Below are 14,769 nucleotides of genomic sequence, written 5' to 3'. Positions count from 1 at the left end.
CTTGCCACCCCACACTCTCCCATAACCCTTCCTTCTGTCCCTTCCCTGCAACAACGTTCCAGTCCCCCATGGTTATTAGAGTTTCATCTCTCTGTACATACTGAATTACACATTCAATATCTTTGTAACTTTCTCTGTCTCTTCATCCTCTGTCTGTGACCTCTTTTCAGATTTTCTGGGTTTCCTGCTATATTTAAACGTCTACCCTTCCTTGCTCTGACTTGTAGAATGTTATTCCTTCACTGATCATTACATCTTTTTCTCATGGTCAAATGACCACTGGCAGTCCCCTCCTGGATATCTGAATGGGGGACAAATCCGGGATTTGTTTTTGTAAAATGACGCTTTTTCTGTTATAGGCCACATGCCCTGTGGAGACACATTATTTTTCTTTAGTGCTGTGGTTTTCATTGCCTCTTGCATCTTCATGCCATTGATTATTGCTGATTTTTCCGCCCATTAGGCTCCTCTACCATCTTTGTCAAGGCTGTGCGCAGAACGAAGTTGACTACTTGTGCTCTGATGCCGTTGGCCACCATTACTGATAATTTTTATTCAAAATTTAAGCAGTTGCTGGGGTTGAACCAGGGACCCACGACATTTTGATTGCTAATCAAAGACGCTACCCCTAAACAAGGGTGCCCCCCCCCCCACCCCTAGCCATAATACGTGACACAAAAATAATTTTCTACTCAACACTGAGGGCATAAGCAGAGTAAAATCCCAGTAACTAGGTAAGATTTTTAAAATTATGAGATTGATATGGTTGCAATCAAAGAAACCCCTCCTGAGATTGAAATTCTGGTTAAACCAAGAGTATTAATTTCTGGATTTGATCTATTAGAATCCATCTATGATGTAGAGCAGAGCACTCTGTGTAAGAACAAACATTGAAAACCATATGCTTGAGAGGATATATCTATCTAACACCTAGTCGAATTAAGCATCTCACCTTGAAACTTACGTGTGCAGACATAAACACAACTACAGTCTCTGACAAGTGAAGCCACACTGCCCTGTCCTGCCAGCCGTGTGTGTGTGTGTGTGTGTGTGTGTGTGTGTGTGTGTGTGTGTGTGTGTGTGTGTGTGTGTGTTCCTGCCTGTCGTAAGATGCGACTAAAAGGACTCACACACTTTTCAGCTCTATGAGTTCAGGTCTCATTTTATGGTTTGACTTGCCACTTTCAAAATTCTACAGAACTATGGGCTGTATGGGGAAGGATGCCTTAAGTGGTGCACTAGTTATCCATAGTGCCCTTGGATTCCATCTCCTGAATGTCTTGTCATGGCTTTGCATCTCCACCTGCGATTCAACTTTTTCGGCGAGGACACTTTTTGGGATATGTCATCTTCTTCTGTTGGCTTCTCTCCTCTTTCGCCCCCATGACAATATTGGATTTCTCTGCGCCCAATATCCAGCCCAGTAGCCAGTCCGTTGTGGTGGGTCCGTCGTGTACCCATTTGGTGGTAGCCCTCTAACAACACAGGGATCGCACTGCTGATACCTGAGCTGTAAAGTCCCCACATATGCCAAGGAGTAGATGCCTGTCTTCCTGGGGCATCAGGACTCTTGGAAACGGCCATCATGCCAGTTGGCCTTTGCTGTGGGTGGGTGGCACCTGTGGGGAGAGCCCTGATCAGAGTGGGTGGCATCAGGGTGGATGACCTGCAATGAAGCGGACTAAGTATCTCTTGTTGGTGATTGTACGGCACCAGCAGTCTCTAAGAAGGGCAAGATCAAATACAATGCCGACAGATATGGCCCTAAATCGTTTCCCTCCCTTGCTACTCCATGGGAGGAACGTAGGGCTACTGAATGGAGAGAGCCATATTCGCCTTGGTTTTTAGTCTGTAGCAGAACTAATGGGGACTTCTTTCTACCTACGAAGCCTCAGTTTTTCATTGAACACCTTGAGGGTAAGTTTGGAGAACTGACAGTGCTGTCCAAGAATTGAAACGGCTCAGTCTTGATTCAGACAGCATCCCCAGCCCAATCCTGAGTGTTGCTCACCTGTGATGGAGCTGGATGATATTTCTGTTTCCATCACTCCCCATAAAAGCCTCAACATGGCCCAGGGTATCATTTTCCATCACAATCTCCTCTAGCAGTCTGACAACGAGTTCTGCGCCAATTTAGAACGGTGGGGTGTTCATTTCATTTGGTGTGTTCGCAGGGGACCAAAGACAATAGGGTTGCTACCGGTGCCTTCATGTTGGACTCTGAGGGTGATTCATTGCCTGAAAAGGTCAAGGTGATGGTTTACTGCTGTGATGTTAACCATATGTCCTCCCCTGTGCAGTGCTTTAAGTACTGGAAGTTTGGGCTCATGTCTATCTGCTGCACTTCCAGTGCCACATGTTGAGACTGCGGCCGTCCACTGCACCCAGATACACCATGTGTGCCACCTCCCACTTGCATCAGCTGTAGAGAGCACCACTCCCCCTGCTCCCCAGACTGCCCAGTACTCTAAAAGTACTGGAAAATCATGGAGTACAAGATCCTTGACCGGTTGACTTACACAAATGCTAAACATAAATTTGAAAGATTGCACCCCATTTGGTTGACGTCGACATATACTGCAGCTACGTCACCATCGCCGTCCCAAGTGCCAGTTTTTCATCACTTTGCCATGAACCGTGGGCCCTCCAGACCACCAAAATACATCTGCCCACTTGGTGGTAGGGGGAAAATCTTCCACTGTTGCTCCCAAAGCACCTACTTCGGGAGCAAGCTACCCCCCCCCCCCCCAAATGGAGGGACATAGGTCCCTACCCCCAGCCAGAGAAGAAACAGCTTCACAGTCGTCCTCCGTGCCTGAAGCTGCTTCAGAGAAATCTTCCGAGCAAGCACCTAAAGAGAAGCGAGAGAGCAAGCAAACTAAGTAGTAGTCTGGAAAAGAAAAAAGTGACCCTCTGGTAGCCCCAACACCACCACACCCTATCAATTCTACATCTGAGGTTGCTGTGGAGATCTTAGCATCCCCTGTGGACCTGGATCTCACTGATGCCTCATCCAGCATAGAAATGGCTACAAATACTCAATCGGTGGCAGAAGGTGACCCTGAGGCATAACCTGCCTCCTTGCGTGCTTCATGCCTTCCCAGACTCACAATGTCATCATCCTCCAGTGGAATTGCGGCATTTTTTTCCACCACCTGGCTGAGATATGGCAACTCTTAAGGTTTACACCTGCTTTCTGCATTGCCCTTCAGGAATCCCGGTTTCCGGAAATGTGGACCACTGCCCTCCATGGCTATAGGGGATATTCAAAGAACCGTAGCAACTATAATAGTGTCAGGTGAAGTTTGTGTCTGTCCTGAACCCAGTATGCTGTGAACCTGTGCCCCTTCAAACCCCCCTTGAAGGTGTGACTGTCAGTATAAGGATGATGCAGGAAATAACTGTCTGCAATGTATATCTTCTTCCAGATGGTGCAGTACCCCAGAACGCATTGGCTGCACTGATTGATCTGCTCCCTAAACCTTTCCTACTTTTGGGAGATTTTAATGCTCATAACCCCTTGTGGTGTGGCACCGTGCTTATTGGCCGAGGCAGAGATGTCGAAAATTTACTGTCACAACTCGACCTCGACCTCTGGGGCTGCCACACATTTCAGTGTGACACATGGCACATATTCGGCCATTGATATCTCAGTTTGCAGTTCTGGTCTTCTCCCATCTATCCACTGGAGAGCACATGAGGACCTGTGTGGTAGTGACCACTTCCCCATCTTCCTGTCACTGCACCGGTGTCAGGCCTTCAGACCCCTGCCCACATAGCCTTTAAACAAGGCAGACTGGGAAGCCTTGACCTCTGCTGTCACCATTGAACCTCCCCCACATGGTAACACTGATGTGATGGTTGAGCAGGTAACTGCAATTGTATCTGCGACAGATAACGCAATCCCTCGTGCTTTAGGGGGGCCTCGGCGAAAGTGTGTCCCTTGGTGGTCGCTGGAAGTCGCTGAGGCAATTAAGGAGTGTCAGCGAGTTCTACAGTGGCATAACTGGTACCCTTCCCTGGAGCACCTCATAGGCTTTAAACGGCTCCGTCCCTGCATTCGCCAGCTTATCAAACGACGGAAACAGGAGTGTTGGGAGAGAGAAGTCTCGACCATTGGGTGGCATACCTCACCTTCCCAAGTCTGGGCAAAGATCAAAGGAGTTTTTGGGTACCAGCCCCCAACAGGTGTTTCCAGTGTTAACATAAATGATGTATTATCTACCGATGCAAATGCAGTTATCGAGTACTATGCTCGTGCCTCTGTGTCACAGAATTACCCCCAGCGTTCCACACTCTCAAACGGCGCATGGAAGTGAAAGTCGTCTCGTTCACTACACGCCACAGTGAACCCTATAATGCCCCATTTACAGAGTGGGAGCTCCTCAGTGCCCTTGCACATTGCCCCGACACAGGTCCTGGGCCAGATCCGATCCACAGTCAGATCGGCTGACTACAAGCGACATCTCCTCGTGATCTTCAACCGGATCAGGTGCGATGGTGTCTTTCCATCGCACTGGCGGGAGAGCACCATCATACCAGTGCTCAAACCTGGCAGAAACCCGCTTGATGTGGATAGCTTTCAGCCCATCAGCCTCACAAACATTTTTTGTAAGCTGCTGGAACGTATGGCGTGTTGGTGGTTGGGTTGGCCTACTGGCGGCCTACTGGCTCCGTGCCATGGCAGTTTCTGCCTGGGTCACTCTACCACTGATAATCTTGTGTCTCTTGAGTCTGTCATCTGAACAGCCTTTTCCAGATGCCAACACCTTGTTGCCGTCTTTTTTTGATTTAAGAAAAGCGTATGACACCACCTGGCGAAATCATATCTTTGCCACATTATACGAGTGGGGTTTCCGAGTCTCGCTCCCAATTTTTATCTAGAATTTCCTGTTGCTTCTTACTTTCCATGTCCAAATTGGTGCCTCCCATAGTTCCCCCCATATCCAGGAGAATGGTGTCCCGCAGGGCTCTGTATTGAATGTCTGTCTATTTTTAGTGGCCATTAATGGTATAGCGGCAGCTGTAGGGCCGTCTGTCTCACCCTCTCTGTATGCAGACGACTTCTGCGTCTTGTACTGGTCCACCAATACAGGTGTTGCTGAGCAGCGCCTACAGGGAGCAGTCATGAGCTCTAGCCCACGGCTTCCAGTTTTTGGCCGCAAAGTCATGTGTTACGCAGTTCTGTTGGCGTCGTACCGCTCATCCTGAACCAGAATGTTACCTTAATGATGATCCCCTCACTGTAGTGGAGACATATCAATTTTTAGGACTGGTTTTCGATGCCTAATTGACTTGGCTTCCTCACCTTTGTCAGCTTAAGTGGAAGTGCTGGCAGCACATCAATGCCCTCCACTGCCTGAGCAACACCAACTTGGGTGCACCTTGTTCAATCCCACCTTGACTATTGGAGTCTGATTTATGGTTCGGCAGTGCCCTCAGTGTTGGGTTAACTCAACCCAGTGCACCACTGTGGCGTTCAACTAGGGACAGGAGCTTTTAGGATGAGTAAGGTGACTAGCGTCCTGCCAAGGCTGGAATCCCTCCATTACAGATCAGGCATGCACAACTGCTCACCAGTTAGGTTGCACATGTTCATAGTTCTCCTGTGGACCTGAATTACTGTCTCCTTTTCCTACCCACGGTGGTTCCTCTCCCATATCGGTGGCCCAGTTCAGGGGTTACAATTGCAGTTTGCGTCTGATCCCTTTTATCTGAATTGGAGTCTTTGCCCTTACTGCCTATACTCAAGGTCCATTCGCGTACACCTCTGCGGTGTACACATAGGCCGCGGCTTTCCCTGGACCTTTCACATGGCCCAAAGGACTCAGTGCACCCCCTGGCTCTCCACTGTGACTTCCTCTTGATTCTTGGCGTACTGATGCCATGAAGTGGTTTACACTGATGGCTCGATGGATGATGGTCACGTCGGCTTCACTTGTGTCCTTGGAGGACATATTGAATAGCATTCCTTGCCTGATGATGGTTGCAGTGTTTTCACTGCAGAGCTGGTGCTATATCTTGTACTCTTGAGCACATCCGTTCATGCCCTGGGGAGTTGTTTCTTCTGAGTACTGGCTCCTTGAGCAGCCTACAAGCTAGCGACCAGTGCTACCCTCATCTTCCATTGGTAGCGACCATCCAGGACGCCATCTATACCCTGGAACGGTCCAGTCGTTCAGTGGTGTTTGTGTGGACCCCAGTACACATGGGAATCCCAGGTAGTGAACTTGCTGACAAGCTGGCCAAACAGGCTACATGGAAACTGCTTATAGAGATCGGCATTCTAATAACTGACCTGTGTTCATTTTTACACTGAGAGGTTTTTTGACTTTGGGAGACGGAATGGCATAGTCTCAGTATGCACAACAAACTGCGTGCCATTAAGGAGACTAAGAATGTGTGGCAGTCCTGCATGCGGGCCTCTCGCAAGGACTCTGTGGTTCTCTGTCGGCTCCGCATTGGCCACGCTTGGGTGACCCATGGCTACCTCCTGCGCAGTGAACACCTGCCTCGGTGTCGATGCGGTGCCCGGTTAGCAGTGGCCCAGATTCTGGTGCACTGTCCCACATTGAGTGCCCTGCGAAGAAATCTTTGGTTACTGGACTCGTTGCCACTAATGTCGTCTGACAACGCCTCTTTGGCTGATTTAGTTTTACGTGTTATTCGCGAGGGTGGGTTTTATCATTTAATCTAAGTTTTAGTGCATGTCCTTTTTCCCCCCTGTGTCGTCCACCCTAGTGCTTTTAGGATGGAGGTTTTAATGTCTCACATAGTGACTGGCTTCTCCTTTTTATTCTGATGGTCAGCCAGCCATGGTAATCTATTTTGTCATTTTAATCTCCTCTACCTGTTTCTTGCATTTCTGTGTTTTTTTTTTTCTCCCCTTTTGTCCGTGTAAGTGTTTATTGCCCTTCCGTCATTCTTTTGGTATTTTCTTTCTCTCTGTTTTGTGTTGTCAGTCTCGCTTGTTTTATTCTCACCTTTGTGGGATTGTTTTATTCAGAACAAGGGACCCGTGACCTAGCAGTTTGGTCCTTTCCTCTTCTTTTAAACCAACCAACTGAAACTTTTGGGCTTTGATAGTTATGAAGCAGTGCAAAGAGAGATGAGGCTGTGGCTCTGTCAACAAAGTCAAACATTCTACACTGACAGTATCAACAAATTGGTTTCTTGTTGGCAGAAATGTGTTTATCAGGGTGACTACTTTGAGAAATAAATATGTAGACATGAAGAATAGAGATTTAGAGTGATGATAACATTTTATTAAAAGACATGTTCTATACAATGTGAGTTGTAGTAGGAATTTTTATTTGCCAAAAGAGGTTTTTAGTTTTGTAACCCATCATCAGTTACACAGAGGGACAGACAACTGTTTGTACATTGATTTCTACAAGAATGCAACTGTATATGTTGTAGCAGAAATATAAATCTACTTACATTTGTACCTAAGTAACAGTGACATGCATGTCAGTTAATACAGTAGGATATGAAAACTGTTCTTCACATAGTATACTGTTATCATGTATGTTACTGCTGTCAAATCTGAGAGAGTGACAATTCTTGGTCACGTTTGACATTACTACCATATGGTGTAAACATGGAACTGACGGGTAAAAGGGATTACATTACCTGTCTTTTGTTATTTTTAAGATCGTTTTTATATACGTCTGTGACATTCAATAATATTTGTAAATTACAATCTTTTGACAACAGGCATATGTAGGTAGAATATACAAAAGGTATAAAATTGCAGAATAATCCTACAATAATGTTAAATTAGACAATTTTACATGCAGGACATGACTTTAAAACAAAATTATGTGATTAAAACACTCTTGAAGTTTTGTATGTACGAGGGTTGGAACGTAAATAGTGGCAACTGCAAAAATATAGGTTCAGTTATTACCCCAAGTTTATAGCACCTCACTAAAATTACAGGTATATTAATGCAGTTTACCTTCTCATGAAAGAAACAGAGTGAATGTTTCCGCCTTATAGGATGTCACTATTTTCTTGTTACACCTCCTGCTTTTAATGTTTTAAAGCAAATGGAGCACCATAATTCACTGCTACCAAACTTTGTAAAATACTTCCAAACTAGGAATGCTACCATTCTGCAATACAACTGACATTTGAGGTAGGGTTGCCATGTTCAGAAATTCAGAAGCTGGGCTCGGCGTTATATTTAACTGGAAATCTTGCCCTAAAAGCTGGTTTGTTTACTTTTAATAGAAATGATCAAGTGGATATTTTCAGACATATATTACTAAATAATCAATTACAGTCAGTATTCTGTGAGAGCTACCTTAAGTGCATTTAAATTAAAAAAAGAAAAACAGTCAACAGCATCATAATTGGGTGACAAGTTCTTTACTAAACAAAATAAAAAATGCATTCTTCTGGGATGGAAATGAAAGATATTCAGTAACTTTGGTCTTTTCAATCAGACTTATAAAGAAATAACAAAGCATTAATATTTCTTATCTGAACGCCCTTTATCAAGAATATTATTTTTCTTCGAAATCATTATGTGGAATTATTGACAGGATCATTTTAAATTTCACATCATCATCATCTCTGTGATTTGTAATTTATAGTGGTCTTTTCCATTGGGCGTTTATGAAAGGGGACACCCTTTTGACCTTGGAATTTCACCCTTGAATTGCAAAGTAATATTCTACCAATTTCAATAATTGGTATATCTGTATATCCTTATGGTATATCTCCTAATTCCTCCTTATACTTTTCCCCATGCTCATGTCATTAACGTGAAACATGCCTCGGGTGTGCGTTCACTGCTTCATCACTAAAAAGCCTAACAAAAGTTGGACAGGCTGGACTTGTATGTATTTGGCTGGACACGACTATAAAAGTGGGGACACTGGGCTACCTTAGTCCAAAGACAACAAGAAGAAACTGCTGCATAAACCAGGTGGGGCAAATCTTGCACACTGGAGCTACACACCTACCATCTAATAAAGTGGTTCAAATGGCTCTGAGCACTATGGGACTTAACTGCTGTGGTCATCAGTCCCCTAGAACTTAGAACTTCTTAAACCTAACTAACCTAAGGACGTCACACACATCAATGCCCCAGGCAGGATTCGAACCTGCGACCGTAGCGGTCACGCGGCTCCAGACTGTAGCGCCTAGAGCCGCACGGCCACTCCGGCTGGCCACCATCTAATAGGCCATGCCACAGAGCAACAGGTATGTTATCCTCTCTGCAATCCTGTACCGATTCGTGTCATGTCTGTTACTAGTTTCTAACTATAGGTGGTGTTATTGTAATAGTGCTGATTGCTTTTTCCAATTCCTGTAATCAGGATTTCAAAGCAAAGGAAGTTTTACAAATATGCATTACTTGCTTTTTTTTAAAAAGTTTTATTTAAAAATCAAAAGTTTTATCACTGCTGCCAGGGCAAATTGATATGCTATTTTTTTATGCATCTGTTAGTAAAAAGTGAAAAAAACCTCTTAGAACTGATACCAAACAAATACCAGTTATTCAGAACTAAAATATTTTTGTCTGTTTTAACCACTCAGTTTATCTCATCCCTACTACAAACAGGCCACCCTGTTGGGTGTGCCAGACAGTGACACAGTCACCTCCGTGGCCTCTGACAAGTGCCGTTGACTATGGGCTACATACAGAACGGCTTGTGTAGAGGGTATGGGGTGGGGTGGGGGGAGGAGAGGATATGTGTGATCTCTGAAGTATTGCACATGTGGACACTATAAACCAGCAGTACGCCTGTGGTCTCTTCGATCAAGAAATATGCTGGGAGAAACTGAAGAATCACAGTACTTTCTAAGTGTTTGCATTATTTTGAATTATTTCTTAGCCTGACAAGGTCTTTTGCTTAATTTTATTTCAGTCTTTAGTAATTGTACAGACTGGAAGGTGGCGGTTATTGTTTATGGTGCAGACCTGAAGTAAAATATCCAATTGCATAAAACATGTATTTGATTCTGTTGTTCTCTTGATTCATCCTAAGATATATGGAGATCATTACTAAGTGAAGGCCATGGCTAATTGATTTGGCTTTCACTTTACCTATCTGAATTGAGGTATTGCTTTTTTTTTTAAAGGATTTATCATAAAACTCTCAAACTGGAGCATGTGACATGTTTGATAAATTCACTCGAAATTGCAAATGTCATCCCATTTGATAGATTTATGACTGTTAGTGGATTTAGCCTCTTAATGAGTCACCATCAGAAACAGAATGTTGTTATGTAAATAACATATGAAGTAGTCATGATCATGCCTACTCATCAGTAGGCACGACAATTGATTTTAAGTGGCCACAGTGTGTGCAAGATAATGAATTAACATGTTACTTCCATAAGAAGATAGTGGTTCTGATGATGCCTCATTAGTTTAGATACAGGTTAACTGTCATTACTCGACAAAATGCATTCGAGACATATGTCAGTAAAAGTGTCTACCATGAAATTTGTGTTGGTAATTTAAATTTACTAGAGCAAAGCTGAGATCCAATATAATTTGTTTGTAGAAATAGTTTGTCTACCTCAAGTAATGTACAAGGTGGTTATAATTATAATTAAACTTTCGCCACTTGAGTCAGTGTAGGTGGGAAACTACATACCATATGGATACCAAACTATGTAGGAATGATGTTCAGACTGTGTGCTGCAGAGTTGCGTTGTTAGTTGTGTTAGTGTCATGCCATCCATTAGGCACAGGCACAGGTACTGGTACAGTAACGTATGGTTGAAACACAAGTATAAGTGTGCATTCCAGTTGTAGACAGTCAACATAGGTCTGGGCAAGGTGAGCAGGGCTTTACTTGTAAAGCTATTTTATCAGAACAACATTCAATATCTTCTTATGAAAGTGACACATTGTCTTTCTCTAGCAATACACTTGATGAGTATCAAAGCATTAAAGGAATACGGAGAGGTCCTCCTTCAGCACCGAGCATGAAGAAAATGATTCGGAAGTTCAACAGATGATGAACTAGCGGTTTGGGGATTGCTTCTGGGAGAGGTTGACAGCCAGTTGCGTAACAAATTGCTGAAGAAGTTACTGTTGCCATGGTTGAGAATGCAATGTGCACTCTTCAAGCAGTGCATGAGCTGTCTCATGATAGCTGAGCATTCACTGGTCCACAATTCAAAAAGTGCTGCAAGCAGTTGTGAAAGACTATATGTAAAAACTTCCAAGATGTCATCAATGCAGATGGTTGCGACATTGAGCAACATTTCTAACCTGGAAGGTAAACAATGTTACTCTCTCACGTGGAAACAAAACGTGTTTCTTTCAATTGGCTTATTCATTATTTCTCTACCACATGTCCTTACAAGTGTTTCCACCTTCTTTTTTAGGGGGGGGGGGGGGTGGAGGGAGAAGGGGGGGGGGGCGGTTGACCAGCCCTATCAGATAGTTAAAATTTAATTATAATCACCTTGTATTCCATGGTCCTATCATGTTAAGTATTTTTGAGCTTTCTGTTCTGCACAATATCATTGAATGTTATTGTAATGGCGTAGTTATCGATTAAGTTGGTAGTATTACGTGGTTTTATTTTCATGTTGGTGTTTGAGAGGTAAAGTACCAGACTGTGAATCTAAAGGTTTTGGGCTCAATCCAGGTGATTTGAGTCCTAATAGTTATGTAATCATAACTTTGCACTTCTGTCACCCATGGTAATGTTTGCTGATGTGAAAAATGCAGAGTTGTACCATGGCTGAGTGTCAACATTACACTGTTGGTCCTTCTATAAATAGCTGGGTCAGTTCAAAAGTCTGAGGAAGGCAATGTGTGGTGTTCAAACCAACCTTAGGGTTGATGATAGCTTTACCTGTGATTTCTTTGCTATTTTCATTGTGATGTATACACTCTCATTTCAGCAGCCTCCAGTAACATTCCAGATGCTGTTGGCGCATTGCTTATGTATTTTTAAAATTGTAATTGTATATTATTGAAGCTAATGCACCTTATGTCTGCTTCCAGCAAAAGGTTGAAGAATCAATTGAAGACCTTTATGATACCTTCTCAAAGATAGCAGAGTCAGATGCTGATGCTCCTTTGTTACTTAGAAGACAACATGAACATTTCCTCAGAACTTTATTGCGCCGTTTACCAAAAGCCTACCAAGTAAGATATTTGTTCATTATTTTGAATTTTAGTAACTAATTATTTCTTCTAGATTGAAAAACCATGTGACATAAATGGATTTCATTTGAAATAATTATTGGGAAATACGTACTTTTGCTAGTAGGTTTCAGGCTAGTTCTTATACTCCAGAAATCTATGTAATATTTCATTTTGTCAAGTTAAATGAATCTTCTGAACTTGTTCAGATTTGGCCAGCTTGGGTTATTGGATTTTGAATGCAGTGCAATTAAATAACAGAGTGTTTACTGTAAAATACTCTATTGACATTTTAATCAGTTGAGGAAGCAGTCTTATTAGTCAGCATTGAGGAAGCAGTCTTATTAGTCAGCATTATTTGTTTGAAGGTTTGAATGGGAAGTCAAAACCACTACAGTATTAATGCAACAGAAACACTCGTATACTGAAGTAGTAGGTAAATAAACAGTGAAGCTTGCAATACTATTGGCAACAAAGCATTTATCATTTCAGACCAACCTTTACGATAGAAATTTTGCTGTATCCTCTCTCACAACCCTCTTCCAGGTTCAGTGAAGACTGTGAGAAGTGGCACGAGGGAGTAGACACATGTTTATACTCTGATGGACTAAAATATTATGACCACTGTTCACTAAAAGATAGAATGTCTCCTGGAGTTGTGGGCATGTGACTCAGTAAGGAAAGTATATAAACAGAGCAGAGACAAATGGAGTATCATTCGGGATGCCGTAGTCTACAAATAGAGAAATCCACCGACATAAGCGACTTTGTCAAAGGTCAAATTGTTATGGCCTGTCATCTGGAAATGAGCATCTCAGAAACTGTGAAGCTGTTTGCATGCTACTGTCATGAACATCTATGGAAAGTTGTTCAATGACGGTGAAACCATGAATAGACAAGAAGGTGGTGTGCATCCACACCTCGTCACAGAAAGTAGAGATTTGATGCTTGCTCACTCTGTAAAGCAGGTTAGGCAGCAATCTGTGGCAGATCTGACAACTTAGTACAAAACTAGTACATCCACAAGTGTTTCAGGGCACGCTGTTCAGCACACATTATTGAACTTAGGACTGTGCAGTAGATGACCCCTACGTGATCCCTTGTTGATCCAATTATAATTGCAGTGGGCATGGGATCATTGAGAAAGAACAGTGTATCAATGGAAACCTGTCACTTTGTCAGATGAATCGTGTCTTGTTACACCAAGTTGATAGTCATGTCCTGATGTGCTGTCACAAGGTAAACTGCTGCTTGAAATATACACATGGTCATTTATTTAGGGTGGTGGGGGCAATATTATGCCTATTCACCTGGGCTTCCATTGGATGTCTAGTAGTAATCAAAGACAGCATAACAGCTGTGCAGTGTGTGAACATAATTATGGACCACCCACATCCCTTAATGCTTAATGTCTTCCTTGATGGTGATGGCATCTTCCAACAAGATAAGTGTGTGTATGACAAGAACATAATCACATTGCAGAAGTTTAAGGAGCATAATACCGAACTTGCATTGATGTCTTGGCCCCACAAGATTTATGTGATCTTAACTCAGTGGAACACTGAGGAACTGGGAAACTATCAGGTACCAGCTCTGCACCCACAAACCATTGGCCTGTAATTCCACAGAAATGTTCTAGACATCTGGTGTCTCATACCCCCAGAAACCTACCAAGGGGTGGTTGAATGCATGTCACTCATCATTGTTTCTGTAGTGTTGTCCAAAGGCCGACCAACATACTGAAACTGGAATTCGCACATATCTACCTGTTTTCCCTATTCATGTTCCAGGTGAACTATCAGGAGAAAGCAGTCAGAACAGATCTTCATTTTGCTATTAGCTGTTTTACGTACCTGCAAACGTCACAAGATTTACCTACTCACTTTGCGGGAGTAGAACTTACGAGAGTTGATTTGATAGAAAATGGTGTAATCTCATGCCAAGGATTAGCTCTATTATAAGGGCTCTCAGCCTTCATTTGGTGCCCGCTGAATTGTAATTTTCTTTAAGGTGGCTTGAGAATTATTCAGCACTTGATGTCGACCTGATGACTGTGCAGTGTGCAGTTTAGTCTCAGCGCATGGTGAGAGACAGACTTTTTCTAATAATATGCAACACAAACTGCATTAGGGCTCTGAGACCCAGCAACAGGATCTTAGGCTGTTTGATTTATACCAAATATGCTGGTCTTTGCCAGCCAGCAACTGAATATCTATAAGATACTATATTGCCAGATGCCCACATTTTGCTTGACTGAGGGAGGTGAAACAGTGATTAGCACACTGGACTGATGTTCAGAAGGAGCTTGGTTCAAACTCCACAGAGTCAGTCATCCTGAGTGAGATTTCCCATGGTTGCACTAAATTGTTAAACACAATTCCAGGATGGTGAATCCTGGCTTTTTAGAATGACAGATTTGGTAAAAAATCTTGCCTTACGGTTAGGTTAATATAGTATATCAAAACCTTGCTTATGTCCCTGGATTGTGTGTTTCTTGTACAACAGCAATTTTCCAGACTCTGTAACAATTCTTCTGTTCCGATAATTCATTTATTGTTTTACCGTCTATTTTATAAGCTCTGTTCAGAAGAAGAATACCCTCCATAATTGTTGGCATTATTTCACTCTCCTTTCTGAAATAATAT

At 43.0% G+C, this 14,769-nt stretch overlaps 1 protein-coding gene across 1 annotated transcript in view; it reads left to right on the top strand.

Moving 5' to 3' along the window:
• Window positions 1–14,769, top strand: part of LOC126187512 (protein farnesyltransferase subunit beta) — a 66,978-nt gene that overhangs the window by 12,294 nt on the left and 39,915 nt on the right. Inside the window, exon 2 of the mRNA XM_049928645.1 lies at window positions 11,984–12,127. Coding sequence (XP_049784602.1) covers window positions 11,984–12,127 — 144 coding nt within the window. The remainder of the gene's footprint in view (window positions 1–11,983; window positions 12,128–14,769) is intronic.

The sequence above is a fragment of the Schistocerca cancellata genome, chromosome 5, assembly GCF_023864275.1.
Source record: "Schistocerca cancellata isolate TAMUIC-IGC-003103 chromosome 5, iqSchCanc2.1, whole genome shotgun sequence".
Lineage (NCBI taxonomy): Eukaryota > Metazoa > Arthropoda > Insecta > Orthoptera > Acrididae > Schistocerca > Schistocerca cancellata.
Note: the sequence above shows the minus strand (reverse complement) of the source record. Positions and strands in the feature narration are given on the sequence as shown.